We start from the raw sequence: 25,284 nt of genomic DNA, 5'->3' as shown, positions 1-25,284 counted from the left end.
TTATATGTGGTGATTTTTGAAGTGGACTACATACAGATTTCTGCCACATTGACTCCTTCGCTGCTGGTCACTAATTGTACTGTTTTCTGCTACCTCTTGTTTATCCATGTTATTTGAAAAAATATTTGTGATTTATGGTCATGTCAATAAATATTCATGAAACAGAGTAAGTACCAACTGGAAAAGCGAGCTACCAAACCCCTCAAAATCTGTGTTGTGTGCAAGACAAGTATTTGCTTGTTTTATAATGTAAAGGAAATAGTTTTTTTCAGGGCTTCATGCTAAATCTAGAATGAAGTAATGGAGACTTTATTTGCCTTCAGTATGTCCATTTAAGATTAGAGATTGAGTTTTTCCCTAGTGCATTTGGGAATTCTTAATTGTTTATCATGTAGCTTATCTGAAGCATTTCAGAATCACCTCTGCTTAGATTACATCACATTCTTATGAAAAGTGCTAATAGGAGAAGAATTGCTAAAAAGAGAAGACAACCATCTAGAGTCTCTCTGAAATTAACTATTCAACTAAATTTTTAAACCATTTCAATTTGAAATATTGCTGTCTTATTTAAGAGTCTAATCATATTTCAGAGCTGTTTACTGTCAGATCACTGTGACACAGATGAATTTCAGCAGTAGGAATTATTTGGATTTGCATTGCTGTGTCATTGAGGCAGTTTTTGGTTGTAATGTCACACTTAATCAGCAGTTATTGAAAAGCGTTTTTCACCAGAAGAGGGATGGGACCTTGACCCTTTTCCAGTTGAAATAACAGCAAACATCGTACATATTGTGCCATAGGTGCTTAATAACATGATTGGTATAAATAATGGGTGTATTGCTATTAAATTAAATGAACAATTTAAAAGAAATGCACAAGGTATAGTACTAAAGTAGCTGTTTAAGCTGTATTTGGACAGTTGAAGTTAATGTATCAATATCATAACAACTGGGGAAAAGAAAGCACTATCAGAGAAAACAGTTGAAAGAAAGTCTGTGATTTTAAAAGACATTTATTTTTGTCTATAAGATTCTGTATTTTTAAGTATTTTAAGTCAGAGAGTAAGTAGATGCTATGTAGGTTGCTCCCTAGACAGAGGAGCTAGTAAACTTCGAAAACCAACCGACAAAGTGTTGGTCCAGGTAAATGCTTAGTTCTCTAGCTGACTTTATTTAGTGGTCAGTAAGAGGTTGTTGGAAGCACATGGCTAAATTAGGCAGACAAAAACTTGCAGAGTTTATGTGTTCGCATTAGTCAAGAATACGTGATTCTGTACAATCTTTATTGTGAGATTCTGAAAATTTATTTTTTATTCATTGTCTATTTATGTGCAAGTAGTTAGATGGAGTAGTCAAGAGTAGAGTTTAATCTGTTCATAGTTACTAGTAAGTGGCTTTTGGTTTTACTTCTTTCTTTAACCTACTCTATGTTTCAGTGATAATTAGAAATAGCCACAGAAATTTGGCATTGATATTTCAGTTCACAAGAAAGTAGTGACCAAGCAATACTTAATATTGCTGTGATTCTTGTGGGCTGATCTGAGGTTGAGCAATGCCTTACACTTTGGTTAAAGTTGGTAGTTAAAATTATCGATTTATAGCTTTGGCCATAAGCTGAATGTATTTGATCACTTAAAAAATAAAAGATGACTCAACATAAAAGCCAGAATTTGTCCCAAGGATCAGGTTGTAGACGGGTGAATCAGACAAGGCAGCAGCAGCCTGAAGCTGAGAAAAATATTTCAGCACGGATCCCTCAATTTCAATAAGTGTCATGCTGGTTTTTGAAGCGCAGTGCCTGAGGTCAGGCCCTGAGGTGAACTGTTATGTAAAGCTCTGATCTCATATGCAACTGGATAAACATCGCTGGGTTTTGCATGTGGGTTGGCATATGCAAAGCAAAACCCACTGTAGGTGTGTTCAGACCTCTGATCTTGTTTGGATGTGACACTGTTTACAATTATGTTTTCAAATACTTGGACATATAAAGTTAGGAAATGTTACATACCTGTTCATATGTAGCATGTATCTATGGAAACATTTATCAAGAATTTTTTTGAGCCTGAGATTTGTTTTAAAAAATAAAGTCCCAACCCACAGACTGTCAGGGGTTTGAACTTGTGCTATGGAGCTGGTACATTGTTTTTTCTTCTGCCTGCTTGGAAACAGTGTCAATGGAAATGACAAGGTGTGTGTTTCCATGACTGCTGCAAATGAAAGCGTACCAACTGGCCTTCTATTCTTTTCTTAATTAACCTACAGTGATTATTAGCTTGCTGATTACGTACCTGATCAAACAAACCAGTTTAACATCTAGAAACAGACCTAGATGTCATGTACACATGCCAGTTGGATTACTTGCAGGTATGTTGTTTTTGCTGTATTTTACAAAACACATATTGAAAAAGTCCAATGACAGAGCCAGTCATTCAGCAGGAAGTTGATTTGCACTGAAAGGTTGGCTGAAGTTTATTTAATTTTTCCCCCCAAATTAAAATATTTGGAAAATTTAAAGGCATATAGCTGCTTTTGAAATGATGCAAAACATGTTATATATCCATCTTTATACATGGCAGAAACCTACATTTCCCTAAGCCAGATTTTTTTTTATTGTTTTCATTCCTGTTTTATTTATCCAGATGTTACCAGGAGTACACACCAATAAATGGCTCTACAGACAGTGTCACAAATCAGTAATATTCTGGAATCTGAATGGCACTTTTGACGGTTTGTTCAGAACCCCTTGTGCTTTCATTAGTGCCATAAACTGGCCACATGGGAGGTGCCCGTGCGGCCCAGGTGCAGCCGCAGTGCCCTGTGCTGGCGTTTTGTTCTCCGTGCCGCACGGTGCCACAGCTGCTCTTCCTTCCCTGCACATACACAGTGGATGGATTTTTTCCCAACATGGCTAGAAAGTGCAATTAACAGTAATGGATACTTTGACAGTGAGAATCTTCATTTCTTCAGCCATAATAATAGCCCCTTACTTTAGGAGATATATTGTTGAATGACAGCTAGTTTTGGTGAGTATATGTCCAGAAAAGTGGGTTCATTTGGTCAGATTCTCAGCTGGCACAAATAGTCACATTTCCGTGAAAGACAGTGAACTATATTAATTTATGGAATCCCAGCTGGGAATCTCAGTCAATTTCAATGAAAAGTAACCATCATATTCCTCTGAAGCACAAATTATGCAACCTAACCTAAAGAGAATTTTGCTGTTTTAATAAATGTAGGTAGTCACTGGTTCATAATAAATTACAGAAAATAAGAGTGTAGTCAATATTTGATTTCTTTAAAAGATTTATCCATTCCTTTTCATCGAATGCAACAGAGTCATTTATGTATTGTATCTCAGCATAATAGATTATATAGAAATAGTGTATTTAATACTGGAAAACTATCATATAAATACAAATTGCATTTTTTTTCATTAGCTAGCTAGCTTTCATTTCGAGGAAGAAATACTCAGTCAATTATAAATGAGGCTGTGCTTTCACGGAGAGTGAAATATGTAATTTTTTTTCCAACCTCAGCCATGTATAATGAAATTTCTCTTTTGAAATCCAGCCTTAAGATGGATTTTGAAACATACTGACATTTAATAAAATCTTAGTTAAATTAAAATGTGTTCAGTTATTTCAAATCTCTATTTCTCTAGAGTAAAATTCTACACCTGCACAGGAGATGTCTTTAGCAAATAGTTGCTCTTAACCAATGATTATGAAGTTTGTATATATAAGAAAGAAGAAATTTTAATTTTTGAGTACATTCCAATTGGTAACGTGTGTGTTATGTATTATAGATCTGTCAGACACTGGCTTTTCAAGAGGATCAATAGCAATAGCATGTCTAGGTGACTAGAAGAGACTTCAGAGATCTCAGGCTGCCATTTCAAATTGAGACTCCTGCCCTGCCTCTGGAACTGCTTTGTGTTTCTGTAGCTCTCAGCAAGGGGTTTACCACAGTTGTGTTTTGGCCCCTTTGAAATGAAGTGATAGTCTGTCGGAGTCCTGTCCATTGACTGAGAGTCTGTTATAGAGGATGGCAACTGAATGATCGTGGATAATATGAAACTGTTTTTAAACACCGTCAAGTGCTGGTTGAAGCAAAATAGCGGAATAAGCTGAAGTTTATATTGTCAACACCTCTGTAGTGACTCACTGTCGTCAGTGCTGGTAACTCAAGAAATGAAACCTGTACAGGGAACCTGTTAAGTACTGTAATTCAGCGTCAAAGAGCAATGACTAAAACCAGGAGAAGGCTCTTCACTGTTCACTTGATTTTACAAATAAAGCTTTGATTTCTGTTGTTAAAACTGTGTGTTTATTACTAGAGCTTGATGAATAATGAAAACAAAAAAGTTTATTATTAGTACAAGACTTTGCATATTCTGATTTGAAGCCATCAGGGAAATAGTCATTTTCAATTTCTATAAAATGTTATTTGTCCAGTTCTCAAAAATGCTGAACGCAGCTATGGAAGGAAAAGCTAGCTAAAGACCTCCGGTTATAAATTCAGTAAGGTTTTGTTTCACATTGTCCTTTCATAGATGGTTTTGCCACAGTGTTCCTGATTCTTTTTAAAGGGCCCCTTGAGGACGCCATTGAAGATGAAGAAGAAGAGTGCCTGTCTGAGGAGAATGACACTGTCTCAAAAGAAGACTTTCCATTGGAGGAAAGCTTTTCTGCAGAGTTTGAGCCGGAAAATCTGAGCTGTGAAGAAGTGGAATACTTTTGTAATAAAGGTAATCATTGTAGCCCACCTCCTGAGCGAATACTGGCAAACTGTGTCAAATTGGTCAGAAAGATTTTTTGGTTTTAAAAAGCACAAAAGGTCCTATTAATGTAGTACCTTAAAAACAGGAAAATGATCACTTGTGGAGCTAAATCTGGCAAGGAGTAAATATTTAAATGTGTTGGAAGATGTGCTTTTCAGGGAGGTGATTCATCTTGCCTTTAATGTTTTCCTCCAAGAATGTTATTTTCTATGTATTTAACTGTAGAGAACAGGCCTCAGAAGTCAATTATTATCAGATCCGAAGCTGGCAATACAGCATGTCTGTTCACTGCTTCTTTGCCTAGGAAACATTGCTAAAAAAACAGATTGTGTGTGTAGATTCTAGGATTAAAATAGAGCTTATTATAGAACTTATTATGCATGGTAGAAAACTAGTGATTTGTGAAAGGATAACTTCTAAAGTTGCAGATGCCTTTTTGATGCATTCGTTACTTCCAAATTATTGAAGATAGAGGCATTTTAGCATAAGCCACACCAACTCATTCTCACCCAACGCTCAGTCTGCCAGGCTGACAGAAAAAGCACACTGTATGGGTATGTAGAACATTGATTTAACCTTATTTCTGCCGGATTTCCACTGGATTGCTTTATTGTTTGTCTTCTGCAGGTAAGGATGCCCATCAAATAGCTGGAATTGTTGTAGTGATGTTCTTCTGTTAGTCCACAACCCCCTCAGGCATTTGGATATCGATGATTTCTCTGTCTTTCTGTTCTTTCAAAGATACTGACATACATTTTCTCATGATAACTCAATATGCTCCTGTTTTTATGTTCTTTTCATCTGTCTTGGACAAAGTAGAATAAATCCATTTGAGTAGTCAAATGGTATGACTTCCTACAGAGTCTTCAGTCACCAGTGAGAAAGGCACAAAAATGTATTTTCTACGTGACCACTGTGCAGCTTGCAAACTTCTCCAACAATATTTTTTTTTCACTGTAGGTATTTTGATGCTTCGTAAGCCATTCTAAGAGATCCAAACAGTCTTGTCCATTGTTTAGATTTTAGCTGCTGCAAATCTTGCTGTGAAGGAAGAGAGACCAGATTATGAACGGAAATTATTTGCCAACAGGAGGAGTTAAGTGCTGTTGTAACTGTGCTATAATTACTGCGCACTCACTTGTTCACACGCCTCTCAGACACCGTTTTCCTTAACTGAAAAAAAAAAGACCAAAAAACCAAACCAAACCAAACCAAACCAAACCAAACTGGTGCTACTGGCATTACTAAATAATTATTTAAACCACTATTTGCATGATTGTTTTACTGGCATTTATTGAGTTCCTTCTGTCAGCAGTGGAGAACTGTGAATCACTATCTATTCATATGAGTTTGATTTAGTTATTTCTTTGTAATTCTTGCTGCATTTCAACAGCCTCCCAATGGAAATCTTACCATTTTGGGTGAAATTCAGAAAAAGATGTCATATTTTTTGTTTGTTGAGAGCAATCAATATTGCAAATTCATTATGAATTTTAGGTTATTTTGGAACTTCCCTATAAAGAACACATATTTCAGGGAAAACACTGAATCCAGGGCATTGTATTAAACAAGGTCAGGAATGAAATGGGAATACATTCAAATCTGAATCTTGATTATCATGTTTTGTCAAGGACATCTACTGATTCTTCAAGTTGAATACCTTTTGACTCCCCAGCAGTTCTTTTTCCAAGTGTGTTGTGGTTATGAAAGAATCTTAAACCTATCCACTGCAACTGCTGCAGAAGAAAAGTTGAAAAGGAAATTTCTGAGGATAAAGGGGCACATAAAACCCCTAATCTCCTTCCAGCTGAGGCAGTGTGACAGAAAGCCCCACTTTGAAGTAAGTTGAGAATATCCCTGGGAAAGGATGGCATGAGAGACTAGAAATGTATTGTTTTTTATTAGTGCCTCAACTTCTGTTGAATGCCCTGTGTCTTCAGTGTCACATCTTAAGTGTCATTAACATGAGGTCACGTATGTTTTTCTGAGGATAAAACCCAAGACGACAAAACTAATCTGGAAATCAAATACCCTTTTATTAGTGGAAGGGTTTGGAACTGTATTATATAGTAAATACTAAAAGTGAGGCATATTCTCGAGATTTTTGTCATTAATCTGTCAATCATTCGTAACCTTTTTGTGCTTCTTCAGTATTGAAGTTAAAATATAGGATGAGAAATAAATGTTTTTTTTTTTTCCTAAAAATATTTTTTCTTTAACATAATGAATAAAAGCTTGAAAATCACATGTCTACCAAATAGGTTAGAGAGCAAATGTACTCAATCTAATTTCTGTTTTGAGGGCCTGACTTTCTGATTTTAGTTTTACTCTTTTAACAGTGTAGGTAGCCTGTAAACCACAAATATCTTCGAAGGAGGGAAAAGTAAGTGTAGGTCTGTGTTTTGTCATGTGACAGGTTTCCTTTTCCCCAAAGATATCAAAATTGGCATGGGAATTGTTTGTGCTGTCTCTGCGTTCTCCTGTTGCTAGCATGGACTATGAAAGGTTCAAGAAAGTTGGGGGGTTTTTGTTGGTTATAAACTAGAGGGGATTTTATTGAACATAAATATTCATCTGTCCTGGCTTCCCATTTCCCTCCACCAGGATTTCTTCCAAGGTGATGCAGAACAGGAAGAGAAATGAGTAGTAGGACTTCTTGCGGTAATCAAGATATGTGGGCGACAAATGGCACAACAGCTGGGGAGGAGGCGTTTGTGAGGCTTTTCTCGTTGTATGTTTTTTGTACTTCCCCAGCTGTGAAAATCCAGGCATCACCTAAAAGCTGAGGCTTTTAAATATCCAAACTAGGCAATGAAGGCAAAAATTTACTGACCTCACAATTCATTCAGATAAACAAAATAGACGACATATAGGTTCACAACTTGATAACTTTTGCTTCTGACTGAAGAGATTTTCCTGTCAAACTGTGCCTGATCATATTATAAGCAGTCTCTTACTGCCTAAAATGCAAACAGCTAACCTTTATAAAGCCATCCCTGTCATTCCCACCTTATTAATTTGGGTTTGTGAGATTGATTCAGCAGAATAGTTGCCAGAATTAGAAGGCGAAGTCGAAAGCCTCTGCAAAGTGTGAAGCAAATTAATCATATTGATTGAGCTACATGTCATTTTACAACTTTCCCGTTTTCAAAATTATGACTTTTGGCTATTATTTTTCCCTTCTCCTTTTGCTCATTAATGGCTTTTACAACAAGGAATCTGGAAAATTCCACCTGCCCCCCACACTTTTGCAACACCACAAAACCACAGTTAGCTTTGTTACATGTGAATTATTATTCCTACATGCTCTACATTTACACTAAAATGTGAAGAAGTGAACAGTATTGAAGCATGTAAATATTAAAAGCAAAAAAGGAGGTTTATCAGGGATACCTTTAAGATTGCAATTGTGAATTTTTAACTTTCTGAATGAAGTTTCCCATCCAAGGATGAATGTTTTGGAAGAGCCTCAGAATAGATGGCAGTTAGAGAAGTTTGCGGTTTTGACAGTGAGATTAGGGGAAAGGGAATATTTTGGAAAGAGCGATAATAATAACACAGTCATCGTGTTCTTCCATTACAAAGCTGCACTGGTTGCAGTTTTTGGAATAGAAATAAAAATTGTGGTAGGAGGTAGCCTTGGTGATAATGCATTGCATTTTGTCTGTTTGTGGTCTTTGACAATTACTATTTATGCTTAGTTACTACAAATTTCTACACTACAGATAAAGAGGGTATCTGGTGATATTGTCCACACAAAGCCTGTATTAGCACAGAACCTGTGTTGCTGAAGTGTCCAGATAGTGTGTATCTGAAATCAAAGTCTGTTATCAGATTAATTCAGGTTAAATTCAGCTCTAGAAGATTTATTAGATAAGTGCCAGTATTTCTTCTCCTAACAAAGATAGCCTGAATAAGGAGAAAGTAGCCTGTAGTATTCCTGTAGAGGAATCATTGAGTAGATGACTGTGGAACGTAGGAGATAGTACCTACAGATTGACTCTTCTTTAGGTAGGAATAAGAAAATGAGGTGATGCTAACAGAGACAAGAGAAGAAGTGAGCTGGAGGCATGTCAGGGCTAATGAAGGCAGGAGGAGAGAAACAAGAAAGGAACACAAACAATAGAACTATGCAAAAGCCAAGAAGCTGGAGGTGATGAGATGAAAAACAAAGTAACTGAATTAAGTTCATTTGGACTATGAAGTAGTTTATCATTGTTTTTTAGTCTCTGATTGTTGTCATCCTGCCTAGATACCCTTAGGTAAAATAAAAAAAAATATTCTTATCTGTTAGTTAGAAAGTTTGCCGTGCTCATAGGGAGGTGACATCTCTTTTTCTCTGTAAACAGCAAGGGAAATAGGAGCCTTGTGTACGTTGCAAGGGTTGGAACTGGCTAAACAAATTACAGTTCCTTGTGACCTTCTTAGCGGTAGTGTTCAATGAGGGATTAACTTTCAAAGGAAAAGTTATCTTGAGCAATGAGAGGGATCACTTGAGATTATTAGATAGGTAAGTAGCTGTGGTGAAAGAAAGAGACAAGAGAAGAAAATGGAGGACGGACTATAATCAAGAGAGAAAACGTGGAACTGTTTCCAGAAGGAAGAGCAAATGAAGAAAGGTACATATCTGATAATCAGAGGAGGAAGGCATATCCATTTCTTGCAGCCATACTTAGCAGACCAGTTTTGTTGAATTTTCTTGTTCTTTGTGTGTAGCACAGCTGTTGTTACTGTTCCTTATGTTGTAGGCCTCCCGTAGCGCCTCCATCACAAGGCAGCATTGGCACCAGCCCTCAGTGGAAGGAGATTCAGTGTCCTTGACACTGCTGGTGGCAGACTGGAAAGCAAATGGCTTCTGTTTCCCATGGTTAACTGTGCTTCAGTTGGTGACACAGGGAGATATGGGGGATACATAATGTGGGATAAAGACTGATTGCTTCATGATCCAATGCTTTTAGGATCTATAGCACAAAGCGCTGTGTATGCTTGTAGCAAATCAGTGTTGATGCATGGTTGTGGATCCTGATGCATTGCTTGTCTTCATTTGTGAAGGAAGAAGGGGATGAGGGGAATCCAGTGCTGTCTGAAACTTGTATACATTTCTAAGTCAGCAAGAAGAGAACTCAGTGAACAAATGGGCTTCTGCACACTGAGTGTATAACTGCTGCTGTATTCTCATATTCTGCATGGGCGGGAGGGGATGAGCTCAGAACCCGATCCAAGTTTTCTGCTCGTGTACAGTATTTTGTCATTAGCCTGCCAGACCAGCTTAGGACCAGAATTTTTTATGTTAAACCATGTGACCTGATTGTGCAGCCAGGCTTGAGATTCAGGGAAACAGCTGCAGTGTGATTCTCCATATAAGAAAAAAGCATGTACAAAGCTAAGTTCTTCTGTGCATTAATCTTTCCCCTCATACTTCATGTGCAAAGCTATCATGATACCATCTATAATACCAGCCAAACTCTTAACACCCTGGAAATGATTTCCTGTGTCCCTTTTTCCTTTGGAGTATGACTTTGTGTGTTTATGCCTGTGTGCATCAGTGTAAATATTCTTTGCTTCTTTCATGTTAGGCATGTAATGACTAACAATATGCTTGCTATTTTCTGGTTCTGGATCATAAAGCAGATATATGCCTTTTTTTCTTTCCTGTTTTTTTTTTTTTTAACCACAAACCTTTTAATCAATAACATTTCTTTCCTTTTTCAGTAAATGGATGTCATGAAAAATTTCTACCTCTTTTTGCTATAGCAAGTGGAAGTAGGATCAGCATAAGGCAGCTATACCATAATCACTTTGAGCTCAATAAGGAGATCTTTACAGGCAACTTTGTTCTTATTTCTTAACGGGATTAAGAAGCTCAGCTCTTTAAATTCTTGCATATAACACTGACATTTCCAGGGTGTGTTTGGACCAGGGAGTTCAAAGAGAAAGAATAAAAAAGAAAAGCCAATATGACTTTGTTTTTTACCTTGCTAGAGGAGCTGTTTGTGCAAATCGCCTGTAAGCTTATTGACCTGAATCTTTGACTCCTTGTTTTCTCTGGATTTGGCTGGAGTGTAGACACTGATAGAGCACTGATAGAGGTGATTGCACAGCCCTCGGCTTTGCTTGGCACCAGACACCCCCCCTCCCTGTGCCTGACATTATCTTTCCCTGGCAATACTTCTGTTCTTCTGGGGCTCATATTCCCTTATTTTTTTTTTTCCATTTATTTTAATTCATTACATTTCCTTTATGTAGTCTTTTCAAATAGATGAAGGACATATTAATTCTTTTTGGTAAGCAGAGACAGGAGAGGGCATGTGTGTGTGATGCCATATTTTCATCTCCTAGGATAACAAGAATCTCCATAAGAACTGACAGTGCTACTCCTTCCAAAAATACTGACTTGTGTGCATGTTTGTGAACCTGTGTTGGATTCATGTGTTCCCCACCCAGAGCGAGGGCTCCCCTATGTTTGTCTGTATCCCATTCAGCTGAAAAAAATGAATCCTGTGCATTTTCCGTACTTTTTGTCAGATGCTGAATATGGACAAAGAAAGGAAGGGTTTTCTCTGGTAACATCCTTCAAAGGATGCTAAGTCAGAATTACATTGGATCCTGACAGAAGGAAAGGAGACTTTTTTCTTCTGAACATGAGCATCTTGCCTTGTGCTTTACCTCTTGTGCTTTCTCATTTTTCCTGTTCCTGGAGCTCAGAGGATCACCTCTTTTCTTGCTAGAAGGAAAAGGAGGTATCTGAAAAGGTTGGAGTGATTTTCACCATTCACTTGAGAGCACAGAAAGGCTTCCAGAGTAACAAGGATGAGATTGTCTGTCCTATACTCTTTTCTGTTTACTGCTAACCCATATGTAAATGTCTAGACTGTATTTTCAGTCATACTGAAATCCATGTCGGTATTAACATCAACTTTATTGGGATAAAAATTGGACCTAAGTTAGACAAGCAAACCCTTCTTTTAATCAAGAAGTTAAAGAATTGGTCATCAAGCAGAAAACTGTATCTCAAAAAGAAACTAGCAAGCTATCTTTCAAGAATTAAATACATATATCCAAATAGAAAATATTAACTGCACAGAATTATAAAGTGAAAGGAACACTTAAATAGCTTTTTCAACTTTAAGCAGTTTATCAAAGCAACACCAGCCTTTTCAGTCAGCACATTTTGGTTTTCTTAAGAACAATGAAATTGTGAATTCTCTCACAGCTATGATGAAAGGGATTATTTGGTTACAACAAGTAGTATAATGTCCCCATTCTAGAAAGTCACAAAACTTGAACTTGTATTGACTTAAATTTGAGCTCAAATTTGACAGGATCTCAATTGCAAATTAATAAGGGTAATCTTTAAAATATGAATTGCACAAGTGGCAAATTTCACTGCAACTTTAGTTCATGTGTACTGTACATCTGTTAATAATTTTATTTATAACGAAGGCCCATTTTGTTGTTTTTAGTCTAATTTGATGTTCTTGACACAAAAATTCTGATTATTTTTCAAGAGTTCCGAGACATCCCCTGAAAAATTTTTGTCAACACACGTCCTAAAAGCAGAGTTGCTCACAGACTGTCTGCTATATAAAACAACAGTGGGGATACGGGCAGTAATTTAACTGCCAAAGGATCGGTAAACAAAAAAAGTGAAGCAAATGCCACATTTATGACATTGTTGGATAGATATTAAGACAACTATAAGAGAAAAAGCAGCATTTACTTATGACTGCTAAGTCTTTTTCTTGGATTTGGTTCACAGAAGTCTATACTGTTCTTGAAACCATGTGTAATACAGCACGTATGTGGAAACAAACCTCCAATAATAGGGAATTGGCTTCTTATGATATTGAAGCACCTGGAATGCTGATTATTTCAAAGGAAAGCATAAAAATGTTTACAAGGTAAATGGACAAGAGGAAATGGCCTCAAGTTGCACCAGCAAAGTTTTATATTGGGTATTAGGAAAAAATTCTTCACAGAAAGTGTTGTCAGGCATTGGACCAGGCTGCCCAGGGAAGCGGTGGAGTCAGCAGCCCTGGAGGTGTTTGAAAGATGCACAGAGGAGGTTTTTAAGGACATGATTTAGTGCTAGGGTTAGATTATGGTTGGATTCCATGATCTTGAGGATCTCTTCCAACCAAAATGATTCTGTGATTCTGTGATTCTAAAATTTCATTTTGTAAGAACAGATGTATATTGCTACTTGTTATGTAGCGGTGTGTGGAAATCACATGAAAACGGAATGTGTATATGACAATTATTTCAGCTGCACGTTATAAACAGAGATTTTCTTGGTTGGATGAACAGTTCTTGTAAGAGACATGGTATTTCTGCATTGGGGAAGGAACAAATTTTTTTTTTAACGAAGAAGTATGAACTTGCAAAAGAGTCCTCAGACTTAGAAAGTTACTGGAGTGTCTCTGAAGTCATCTCTCCTGCTCCAGGGTGTTTAGAATCTCATGGATTGTTGATTTCCATTGAAATAATTTTTGAAAATTAGAATAAGCAACAGTCTTTGTTTGGGGCATCTAAATATCTTTAAAAATAGACTTCTGCTAGTTTTCTAATCAAATGCCTAGAGCTCTGTTAGCCTGAACCCCACGTTCACTTGAGTACATCTGACAGAGTTCTCGTATTCGAAGTTTTAGTGGGGAAAGACTGAAAAGAAAAAAAAACTTTCTTTTTTTTCCTTTAAATCTATAGAAGCTTTTTGGTAGCCAGTGTATCTGAAAGATACTCATTTATAGTACTGGTGCCACAGGAGTTGCTCCCTAAAAATTAGTATAAATATAAAACTCATTAACAGAAGGAAAGTCTGCACTTTCACTGTTCTGCAGGAAATACATTTGAATGAGTGATCCTTGTCTTGAAAGGACTTCAAAAGCAAACAGTGCGATAATGAGAACATATCAAACATTTAGAGAAGGAGGAAGGCCAGGCTCGGTCTAGATGAACTTGCTACACAGCAGTGTCTTATCCCAGAGGAAAAGTGCCGTAGCTGAAATTGTTAGAAATAATTGACGCTGTTTTTTAACATGATCACTGTGCTGAAATGTCATTGTGTCAAGATGTCATTTTGTTAAACAAAGTGGTGATTTCACTATGAACTAAAATAGTTTCCATACCATTATTTTTGAGATTTAACAGCTAGCACACATGTAGGTATTCACCGACACATGGATATTCATAGACGTTTCATAAAAATTAGGATAAGAGACAGTACATTGTTTCTTACATTTGCTGGATAAATAATTTTTACAATGTTTAGGGCAACTGGAAACATACAGTTATTTCAAATGAGATTTATTCCAGGAGAAACTATGATTGTTAATCAGCATGACAGAAAACAGTAATTGCTTGCAAAGAAGCAAAGTGTTGAGATGATTAGTATAATCTGAAATAAAATGCAGTGGATTAACATGTACAAGTGCTGGTTTCTTTCAGGTGTGTTAGCAAATTAATCATCTGAAGGCTAGATTTTGCTCAAACTGACTATATTTGTAGAGCAGGGTGTCTTAGTTGACTTTGGTGGGCTTCACTGAAATTATTTTTGATATACATCTGATAAAGCGATTACAGAGTCAGGTAGTGAAAGCACCAGGTCACTCTTTCTCTCTGTCTGTCTGTCATTGCAAGGCTTGAAGAATAAACCCATTTGCATGGCACTGTAGCCACTGTAGCTGTTTACCTCGTCCTCACCCCAGAGGCCAAAGATGGTACAGTATGGAAAAACCCCACCAATTTCTGTAGCATCTTTTTTTCTCAGAGTTCTATTTGCATACCAAAAACATATTTAAAGACTTCTTTTTTTTTCATTATTTCCATGTATTTTATACCCAGCATGTTTTATATCTGCTGAAAATTTACATTGCCATTAAAACTACAGACTTCTGCTTGTTAAATATATAAATAGAATTCTTTAAAAAGAAATAATCCAAAAGAAGGACATTTAAGTCCTGTTAGATGTCATTGGTATTCTTAAGAACAGTGTGTGCTGCCAAAAAGTAAGTTACATTGAATGAATTAAATACTTTGCATTTGTATTTAAAGTTGTATATGCTTTGTTTCAAAGTTAGATGAGTGTTACTTCTGAAGAGAGGTTCCTGGCAATGATTCGCAGTTTACATGGTGTTTCCTAGGATTCAAGAGCAAGACTATCAGTGTGTGTAAGCTGTGTCACTGGTCGTAGGCAGTGTGATAAAGCGAGTAACAAAGAACAAATTTTGAATACTAATTTATAGTTTCTGAAACTCTGGCATCTAGTTCATATGTAAAGTCTCAGAATCCTTCTTCAGCTGGATCTGGAATGTAAATTATGGCATAAAGAAAGAAAGGACCCCTTCCCCCATGTCACCAAAAAATTTGTTCCTCCAAGGCCAGTCTCACTGGCCTGTGAACGTATGTAAGGTTATGTACCTTGCGAAATTAAAGTCTACAGTGAATGACTCCCCAGGTCTCTGCATCGTGTCTGTTTTCTCTTTTGGCAGTACAGAATGCTACAGGCTTTGTAACAATTTATTTCTGAATTGATTTATTGTAATTGAGAAGTGATGTTTCACTCTGAACAGCTGTATTAGGATGTTAACAATTTAAGTTTACATTTATGCTGCCAGGAAGAATGAGCACAAACTGAATTTCAAGCTTTTAATGTTCTCTCACTCTAATAGAAGCTGCTGTGTACTGTTTGTGGCTGGTACAGTTCTTCACCCAAAGCTATTTTGTCTGATGATAAAACCATGAGTGTATGAAGCTTGCACATTTTTCATCTCTTTTATGACCTTATCTTTTGTGAGCGGCTTCTGTGAAGGTATCCTAACTATAGGAAGCACCTGGCAAACATATATGATATCTATGCTGAGATAAGCAGTTGTGAACAAGAAAGTAGATCTGTCAGTTCTGAACTGTTCATTGTTAAAAATACTTTGTTGATTTAGCTGATTGCAAAAGACATTATAGAGTGACTAACAGCTGCTATGGCATTCCTAGTCAAGAAAGTTCAATAGTTATATTATACGAGACTTTCTGTAAGAGCCTAATAGTGATATGAACAACATGGATTAAATCAGCAGGGTTGAGAAGAGCTGCTAACCCACGTGCTGCTTTAAAATACCGCAACTACTTGTGGTACAAGCTGATTAAGTACAAATTGGGAAGTCTTTAATTTGTTAAAAAGATTAAATTGAAATTACTTGTTAATATTCAAGTCCCTTTTTTCCTGCTTGTCAGTGTTGTCAGAGATGTTGGAGTTCTCCCTCTCGTTTTTCTGGTAATATGTCTCTTTTTACAGTCTTCAGATTCCCTTGACCAGCTGTACCACCTTGAATCACAGTGGTTTAGTGTGTTTACTTGCATCTGTTGGATAAACACTAGAATATTAAAAACCACATTAAGAAACCTTGAACTGTTTTTGTAGAGCAACAGAAACAGTTAATGTTGGTAAGAAACAGTAGGTCAAGATAGAACTTCTATTCATATTACAGTGTTGAAGTTGTTTGAATAAGACTTTTTTTTTCCTTTTAGTTAAGCAGTATTCTGTGTATTCAGCACTTTAGCATAAGGCAGAGATTTGTTTCACGTAACTTTAGCTGGCTAAAGATAGGTTCCTAGTCTAAGCTGTGTCTTTCAGAGGATGATTCATTTCAGCTATCGCAGACAGCAAGAAGGGTCGTGGATCTCAGGCATCCTCAAGCAGGATGAGTCACTCGGGGGGGTTTCTCTTCCCTGTCTCTAGCAGTGCCTACAGAACTAGTGTGGACTTGCTTAACTTTCAGACATCTAAGGTCAGAGGGGACGAATTCTGCCCAAAGTGTAGCTTTAATACCAAATATAGAGAAATAACTAAAAATCTAGTAGGCTTAATTGACTCATGGCTAAATGTACTATATGATATTATAGATTCTTGCTCATATGAGTCTTTTCTTTTTTTTTTTTTTTAATTCCATAATGTTCTTTTAAAGGACAGAATTCCTCTACTGATCTTAGTTGCCGGAAGGAAAAACTTACACAGAAGCAGATTTTACTTCATTTTAGAGCATTCATCATTGCTGATATGTCTAGAGCACACTTTGGTGTTGATGGTAAAAAGTTGCTTCTCCTTTACCTTAAATATAAAATGTAATTGAGCAGCAAACTGAAGAAATAAGCATGAGGAAAAACGAAAACAATGGCACTGTAAAGGAATCAACAGGCTAGTAGCAAAGTAGGTGGTATATATAAGGCAAAAAGTACTTGATTTTACTTGGAAGAAAGAAAAAAAATTGTCCTGGATCCAATCAAATGTCTACACCTGTAAACTGAAGAAAAATGTAATCAGTTTTAAAATAAATATAAAAAAATAGTCTTATTGAGACTGGAAAATAGTAAGTGAACAAAAAGAGTAAACAATGGAAAGAAAATTCTGTAACAAAATAAACTCCTTTTTGCTGAACAAATGGTAGCTGCTAAAGCAGCGTTAAGTAAAGGGAAAGAAAATAAAAAAGCCTGAGAGATGTGTTCAGTTATCAGCTCTTGCACTAAGCCTCCTCTTGGCTTCTAAAAGTTGCAGTGTCTTGTACTCCAAATGGACTGACTTGGTTGTCCGTGTTCATCTGGCCGTGGTGCGCAGGTGCGCCTGGGATAGGCTTGCTTTGCTGCTGGGTTCTGAAGCCCACAGAAACAGCGCTGGGTGGTGGCACAAACAGACCCCTTCAGTACAGAGGGAACAGGAGAAATCAGTGTTGTGGTATGTCAGGTGTGTAATGCATGGGCGTGGTGGTTGTTGAATAACAGAAAATATCAATGAAAAGAATTTAAAATACTTCTAGATGCAAAATAATGTCTTCCTTAGTGTAAATTCTACACATTTTGTTCTATTCCATTCGCACAGGACATGCATTAATGCATGAAAACTTTAAAACACGTAACACACTATGCTTCACAAAACACTGAAAAAACAAGTTAGTGAAAAGTTAAGCCATCTGCTAACACACATTTTTTTCGATCTTTCCTTGTCTCCCAAATACTTAACTACTGTGTGCCGTAGGTTGTATACCGTAGCTCTAATTCTGTCTCTCTTTTGCCCTTCAGCCCAATCCTTTTACATAAGTTTCTCCTCCTCTTTCAGTTCTAATGGTTTTGTTTGTTTGATGTTCTGGTTGGTTGCATTGATTGAAAGAATGCTCAAATTTGCATGATAACTCCAGGTTTGCATATTTTATAGCCTGGAAAAACTTATATTTTGGAGATAAAATTTTCCATGCTTGGGCTCTATCTAAAAGAATTCTTCTTATTAATATTTTTTGATTGTTGTTGTTCTGAGTGAGTCCATATAGATGTATTGTTTATCATGGAAGAAAAACATTTTCTTTTGTAGAAAAATTCCATGCAAGGAACATTTTAAGAGCTTTGTATTCTGAAAGAGCTTGAGTTAGAAACTCCTAATCAGGATTACCCTTGCTGTGAAGCACTTTCCAACATTTTGGAGAAAACTGGAGTTCATCTTGCCAGGTTTGAACCATGGAAAATTGTCCTTTGTGTCTCTCCAATAAAGAGCAATTTGTTGCAGCTATAAATAAGTATCTATGAAGGCAGAAATATGAAGGTAAAAATATCTGAAAAAAAAGCAAAGTTCTGTTTGGCTACTACTAAATAACTATATAAATGCTAATTCAAAACAGGGTAGTTGGTTAATAAACCAAATAATTGCTAAAACTACTTGTAAGAAACTTGATAGCTTTTTCAGCATGTGAGTATTTAGGACTGTCTTCTGAAAGGTAACTCCAGGTTGAACTGAAGCATGTGAACTCCAGATGCCTGGGAAAAATATACAATGTGTTTAACAGAAAAATTATACAAGATATCAGTGATGTCTTTTAGCTTTAAGTGCCTATAAACACTGAACTATATTTTTAGTACTACAGATACACTGAACTACATTTTAGTTATCAAAGTCTGGAGTGAATACAGTATTGTGAGTATTGTGTTTGTGTGAGAAGTAGTTTACCAGGCTCTTATACTTAAGATTTGAAAAACTGTTTGTTTTATGAATGCAAGGAAGAATGTGTTATTATGAGATGTTACATGTGCACATAAGTTAATACTTTATGGTGTTTGTATATACTCATGTACTTGAAAACTCTGGGTCACAATCTTATCTGGTATAAATATAGCTCAAATGATAACGGATGGGGATCTGGCATGGTTTCTTGTAATCACATTTCTTTACCTATGTTGCTAATAAAAGCTTTTGTTATCATGAGTGGGGAAAAAAATTACAAGTTACTGCTTTATTGCTTTGCGTTTTGCTCCTTCTTGCTCTCCGATTGTCAAATCGACGGTCTGATTTTCAGATTCTTAAATACACATAATTACTTTTCTAGTGGTGTCACTTTTCTGTTAGATGTCATTTCTAAAAAAGTTAACTTCAAGATTGCTGAAAAAATTAAACCGTAATTCAGTCCTATTTGACTGATGTAGTTAATTGTGTACATAGTGTCTTCCTATGCAAGAGTTTCTTGGATTGATGAGTAGTAAAAAACGAAAAACAAAACAACAAAAACCAAACCAACCAACCCCAACCAACCAGACAAAAAAAGCCCTACAAATACAGTAAAGTATTGGCCTGGATAAGCCCTTGGGTATGTCATTTAACACATCGCTCTGGCCAGATTATTTTGTGTTGATACCTGAACCCCTCAACCTCACTGTAATTTTTTGTAGCACTTATTTAAAATTATTTGTGCACGGAGCTTGCCTAGAAATTTTTTAGCTGAAATAACCGCACTTTCAGTAAGGGGTTCCTCAAGTAAAAAAATAACCTTATCATAGTTTTCCATGTGTCCTATATACAACCTTATAGTGGATAATTACTGAAGACAGACAGATGTTTCACAGTACTTCTGGATGGTGAAAATTCTACAGTTCATCGGAAGTTTTGCATTTCTTTAGATAAAGCTTGATAGGGAGCAAATTATCATAGAGGTTTGCTGGTAGATTATGACCTTTAAGGGCAAATTCCTTAAATGCTGGAATACCACAGCATAACCCTCCACTGGTGGCCTGAAAAGCGGGAACCTTTAGTGGACCATATTTTTGTACTTGGTGTGTAATCTGCAATGCATAAGAAACAGTTAGGTGTCAATTCAAGAAAACACATAACTGCAAGTGTATGTTCCTGGGGAATAACAAGATGAATTCTTTCTCTTATTTGTGCATACAAACTTAACTTTCTATTCATTGGTTTACAGAATTCGATGTAAGTTGTGATTCTGTTTTTTAAATATATGGAGTAAACGCTAATTTCCAAGATTCATCTCTCCACAGAACTGGAAGCATTGAATGCTGAGGGCTTGTTTAAATCACTGGGAACTCACAGATATTTGCGTGTCTAATAATATTATTTTTTCATATTCTCTCTTTATAGGCATGCATATATTTTTACTTACACATGTAAGCAGTTGTTTGGATAATGTAGGAGCTCTGCCTGAAAGTTGCTTTTGAAATATGTCAATACCATATTTCTTTGATTGTTTTTTTCAGGCAATGAAGAAGGCATCCAGGAGGCAGCAGAATCTGATGCTGATGCAAGGTCAGAGAAACCAGGGCAGCTTGCTGTGGAGACTGAAGATTGGGATGGGCCAGGTAGGAAAAAACAACTGAAAAACAAGAGAATTTCTTTAACTATGTTCCAGGTTTTTTTTAATATTCTTATTTTAGTAGATGCATTATGCTTTGCATTGATTTTTAAAGGACTGTTTCTTTGTGATCCTTTCAAGTTCAGGACATTGATGAATAAGTACTAAGATAAAGTTCTTGAGTAAAAAAACATTTTGGCTATACCATTTTGTAAACTGTTCAAAGTAAAATGCCTTACATACCTGTTCTATATAAAGGAAAATGTTGTTGCTGCTTGGAATGTTAGGATAAAAAAAAATTACCAGTAAGTTCTCAGTTCCATGGTTATATTAAGGTAGAAGCTTTTCTGCTGTTTTCTGAAGCCAGAAGAGCAACCAAACACCTGTCTCTGTACTTGAGCTTTGTGCCTACATTTAGAAACGTGCTGAGCTTAACAAATAGGAATGGTATCTACTGACATTTTCAAGGACTCCGTTTACCTGCTTTAGCTTGATAGAAATCGTTTAGCATGCCTTGGATTGCAGTCAGTGTAGTGTAATAACTACACAATAAACCAGTAATTCATAGTAACTATTATGCACAGTGAAGTTGGTGCAAACATAGCATTGCTAAGATAGATGTGATGGTCGCATGGGAATACTTTCCAAGTATCTTTTCAGTATCAATATGTAAAACCCTTGTTGTACCATAAAAGTACCAAAGACAAAGGAGTAAATCGCATTTCTCAATTAGGTGATCGTGCAGCTGAATTCAATGCAATGTTTTCATGGGTATGTATTCTGGAATGAGCCTTAAAAATCCATTATATTTACTATATTTTAATAGTGTTGTTGGAACACGTACATCTGAAGCCAAACATATGCTCAGGACAGCTGTATCTCTTACAGAAATTTTCCCTAAAAAGGATGAGTACATCAAAAGAGAGTTCCAGTAATAATATTTCATTAGAATGAAATCTTGTATTTCAATCACATTTTCATCCTTTCTTGATTTTGAAAATTCGTGTATGCTCTTCTTGAAGAGAAGAACAAAACTAATGGTAATTTTCAGAAACCCGTAGCTGGAAAATATAATGCAAACAAAAATGGAGACGTCGGATGTCTGATTATTATGGTGTCATTTCAAATGTTCTTAATGATAATTCACAAATAAGTTGATATTCTGTATAAAGCACTATGGTGTTATGTGAAAACAAGATTTAGTATTAAAATACATCAACGTATATTTTAAAAAAATAGAAAAGACATCTCTGGATATCTCAGAATGACCTTTTCCAGCTTCATAGTAATCTTAAAGGTTGTCAATGAATAACATATGACTTGGTTTTAATTTTTTTATCAATAAACTCTATCTGAAATAAGTATTTTCTGTTACTTTTTTGGTTTTATGAATTTCAACATTGCTGAATATTTTGTGGGCCGTTACTGCCTTTTATATGAGCTATCTTCTACAAATATTTCAGAGATATTTTATGACAGTATGGATCAAAAGGAGTATTTTATTTTGTTGGGAAAAAATCAGCAAGCTGTGTATATTTCTTGTAATTTTTATTGGTAGATTTGACATTGGATAGGATGGAACTCAAAGGTGAATGTGGGAAAATTCATTTTGACTTCAGAAAACTGATGACCACCAACCTGAAATGAACATTTTTGGTTTATTTAAATATTGGTTCTTTACAAGGGTATAATATGTATGAAGAAAGGACTGGATACATACCACATACCGTGCTTTCCATCATGCATGCTTTATGAAATGAATTTGGTTATTAACTTATACAGAAAAAGAAAAAATCAACGGAAGATCATTTTCCACCATGCAATGCAAAGAGAACTTTCAGATCTTTGAAAAGAAAAATAAATGGCTTGCGATACTTTACTTATTTAGGAATATATTTTAGCACAGCGCAAGCAGAATCATTAAGAACTTTTATTCAGCATCTTTACCAACTCATACTAGAGATGTCACCTCAAAGAGTTGATGACCTCTGCCTCTGGTCTCCTTACTGAAGTGGAGCTCTCTAATCCAACAATGACTGTGTTCTGTGTGATACAAGTTACTGTCAGCTGGTGATGTGAACTGTGACAACTTAAGGATTCGTATAAATAGTAGAGCTTTTTGGTTGTTTCTTTTTCTTTTCTTTTTTTTTCTTTTTTTAGCACTAAGAGAACGTATTGTTATTTTCAGAGCCAGTACTTGCCAGTACTGAAGTTCTGTGAGTTATTCATTAGTGAAAACTTGCTCACGGCTGAGTCAAAATTAAGCTTCTGGCATTAATTAGAGTTTGATTTTGTTTGAAAATTTGCATTGTTAAATGCTTTGCATGCGTTCCCAAGCCTTTGTAATTAGAATACTTTTATGAAGAAAAATCTAAAGTTAAATGTGCTGTAGCTTCAAAGAGTTTCTGCTGAAGCAATCTTGCAGATCACAGAGTCTTATGACCTTCACTGACCATCAAGGAATTGCACAGATAATGCCTACGCTGTGTAGTCACCTTGAGTGTTACCTGAATGTTTTTTAAACTATCCTCAGTTTTCATTGTTTTTGTCCTCACTTTTAAAAAATTATTTTTAATGAGAAAACTATTCTAAAATGATGGAAACTGAGGTCAGTAGACTGTATGTGAACACATAGTAAAGGACCTTATCCTTTGCCGTTATAGCCAGTCCAAGGCATAGAAAGCGTCTGCAAAGCAAGACTGGGATTAAAAAAAATTTACATGAAAAGATTTGTGTTTTTTAACATGGAAGCAGAGATCATTTTATAGCTTTAAATATACTGTTTTCTATCAGTTGGACGGCTTGATACATGTAGATATTTATAGTTTTATACCCTTTGTATTGTTGCTAGGATATCAGTGTATGTGAGACCAGCGCTCAGTGTTTTGACACATATTAAACAAAAGGCAGATCTCCTGCATGTCTTCTACAGGCCATCCATCACACGGGAGAACAGGATCATTCCCTTTTTTACTGGATATCTGTTCTATATAAGAACAAAAACCTCCTAAACTTGGGGAACTATGAATGAAATATCCTGGAGGTTCTGTGCTTTCATACCAGAACTTTATTAAAATCTCTGAAAATTTCAGATAACAGGCCCCCCAACTAAAATATTGTTGAATGCAATATAAAGAAATTACGTATTTTATGTCATCTTGAAGGAAAAAGAAAAATTGTTTACAGAATTAGAAATTAGTACTTGTTTATCATCTCGTGGTCATGCCCGTATTGTTCAGCCCACTGTATTTGTCATTTTAAGAGACAGCAAATATGAACTATATCAAAAGGGAGAAAAGATTTGAATGAAAAAAGTATTAATCTTTTAACTTGGAAATGTTTAAGAACAATTTTTTTGAGTTTCCAAATGTTATAATAAAAATGAAGGCAATGTTGACTTTACCTGGAAGGGAATTTAAACAAACAAACAAACAAAACCCCACAAAACAAAACAACACACAAAAAAACCCCAAAACAACTAAACAAAAAAAACCCAACCCAAACCATAGAAAAATACAAGCTGAAAATGAATGGGAAAACAGTGAATGTAACCAGATGCTAGGAACTCTAATACCTGACTAAAAGAAAAAAAAGAAAAAAGTAAAAAGTAACTTAAAGTAGCTTCATTAATGATATTACGATGACATTTTAAAATGTGGTAAGAAAAAAAAAAAAGAAAATTGGTATTGATCTATTAGAAGTCAGGGCTTTTAATAGTTACAGGGGACAGGAAAAATGATAGAGTAATTTAAATATATCTAGCCTGCTTAAAATATATTTGTGCTGGAAAACCTCTTTGTCTGTAAGTGATGACTGTACTTCTGTCAACAACTGATCGATGTGTTAAATGTGCTAAATCCAAGCTAATTTAAGCACTCTGATAGTCTTGGGATTTAGTGAACCAGGGTTGAGCCCAGAAGAGAGTTGTGGCCAAAGAGTATGTGTGGGTTCTCAAATCTCCTGCTTGTCTGTTTAACAGTCTTGTTTGATGGTGAAACAGGGTGAAACAGGGTTCTGTGTCCTGCATTAACACTTCAAGAATGATGTTAAAATTTGAAACAGGTTTAGAGAAGCGCACTAGAATATTGAGAGGATTGGTATGAAAAAGTCTAGGTCTTTTTCCTATTTATTTTATCAAATAAAATATTAAAGGACAACCTGATGTCAACCTATTTTAAATTCAGAGTGAAAATCAGATAACAATGGGCATCTTTCTAGCAAAAGTATCAGAAGATTAAATGGACATTGGAGCTCCATAGTTCCAGACACAAAGAACAGATTTTAGTGCTTAAAAAATTAATTATTGGAACATTTTGTGAGAAGTCATGCATCTGTCATTAGAAATATTTACATTTGGGATGAGATACTTTTCTAGAGAACATGATCCAGTTCTGTGGTAAACACTGGACTTTTTAAATAGGGTGGATTCCCCTGGGGGAGAAGTTAGACTGGCTAACCATAATAATTCCATGTAACTAAAATGGAATGAATAAATGAATATACTATATATTACTTGTATAAATATTATAACATTTGGATGCATTTATCGTGAAAAAGTACTAGCAGTCCTCCACGTAAAGAACTCCCAATTTTTATTTCTCCAGTAATTGTGTATTTATGTATTGTTTACATTGATCTCCACATGAAGTGTAAGTTTTCCTGTGTAGAATTCTGCCTCTAGTAAATCAGCAGAGAACAGAGCTTCTTCTACTGATAATATAAAGCAGGATGAAATCACAACTCATGTTACATCCCAGAAGACTCGCCATAACTCATATACAAATATCAGAGAACTGTTGAAAAAAAAGTACAAAGGAAAGTTCAATATAGCACACTCTGGTTTTCTTTTAATTACTATTACAGGTTGATATTTTTCTCAAAATGAATTGGAAAG

General features: G+C 35.8%; 1 protein-coding gene across 6 annotated transcripts in view; it reads left to right on the top strand.

Moving 5' to 3' along the window:
• ZFPM2 (zinc finger protein, FOG family member 2) overlaps positions 1-25,284 on the top strand; it is a 315,150-nt gene that overhangs the window by 61,828 nt on the left and 228,038 nt on the right. For 3 of the 6 annotated variants that reach the window (XM_065832698.2, XM_071803864.1, XM_065832697.2), the window contains 2 exons: positions 4,588-4,746; positions 20,296-20,397. In XM_065832698.2, coding sequence (XP_065688770.1) covers positions 4,588-4,746; positions 20,296-20,397 — 261 coding nt within the window. Of the gene's footprint in view, positions 1-4,551; positions 4,747-20,295; positions 20,398-25,284 lie in introns of all 6 variants that reach the window. The other 3 variants (XM_071803865.1, XM_071803863.1, XM_065832699.2) reach the window with 2 other exon arrangements.

This window comes from Patagioenas fasciata, chromosome 2, assembly GCF_037038585.1.
Source record: "Patagioenas fasciata isolate bPatFas1 chromosome 2, bPatFas1.hap1, whole genome shotgun sequence".
Lineage (NCBI taxonomy): Eukaryota > Metazoa > Chordata > Aves > Columbiformes > Columbidae > Patagioenas > Patagioenas fasciata.
The sequence above is the reverse complement of the archived record's forward strand: the minus strand, read 5'-3'. Positions and strand labels throughout refer to the sequence as shown.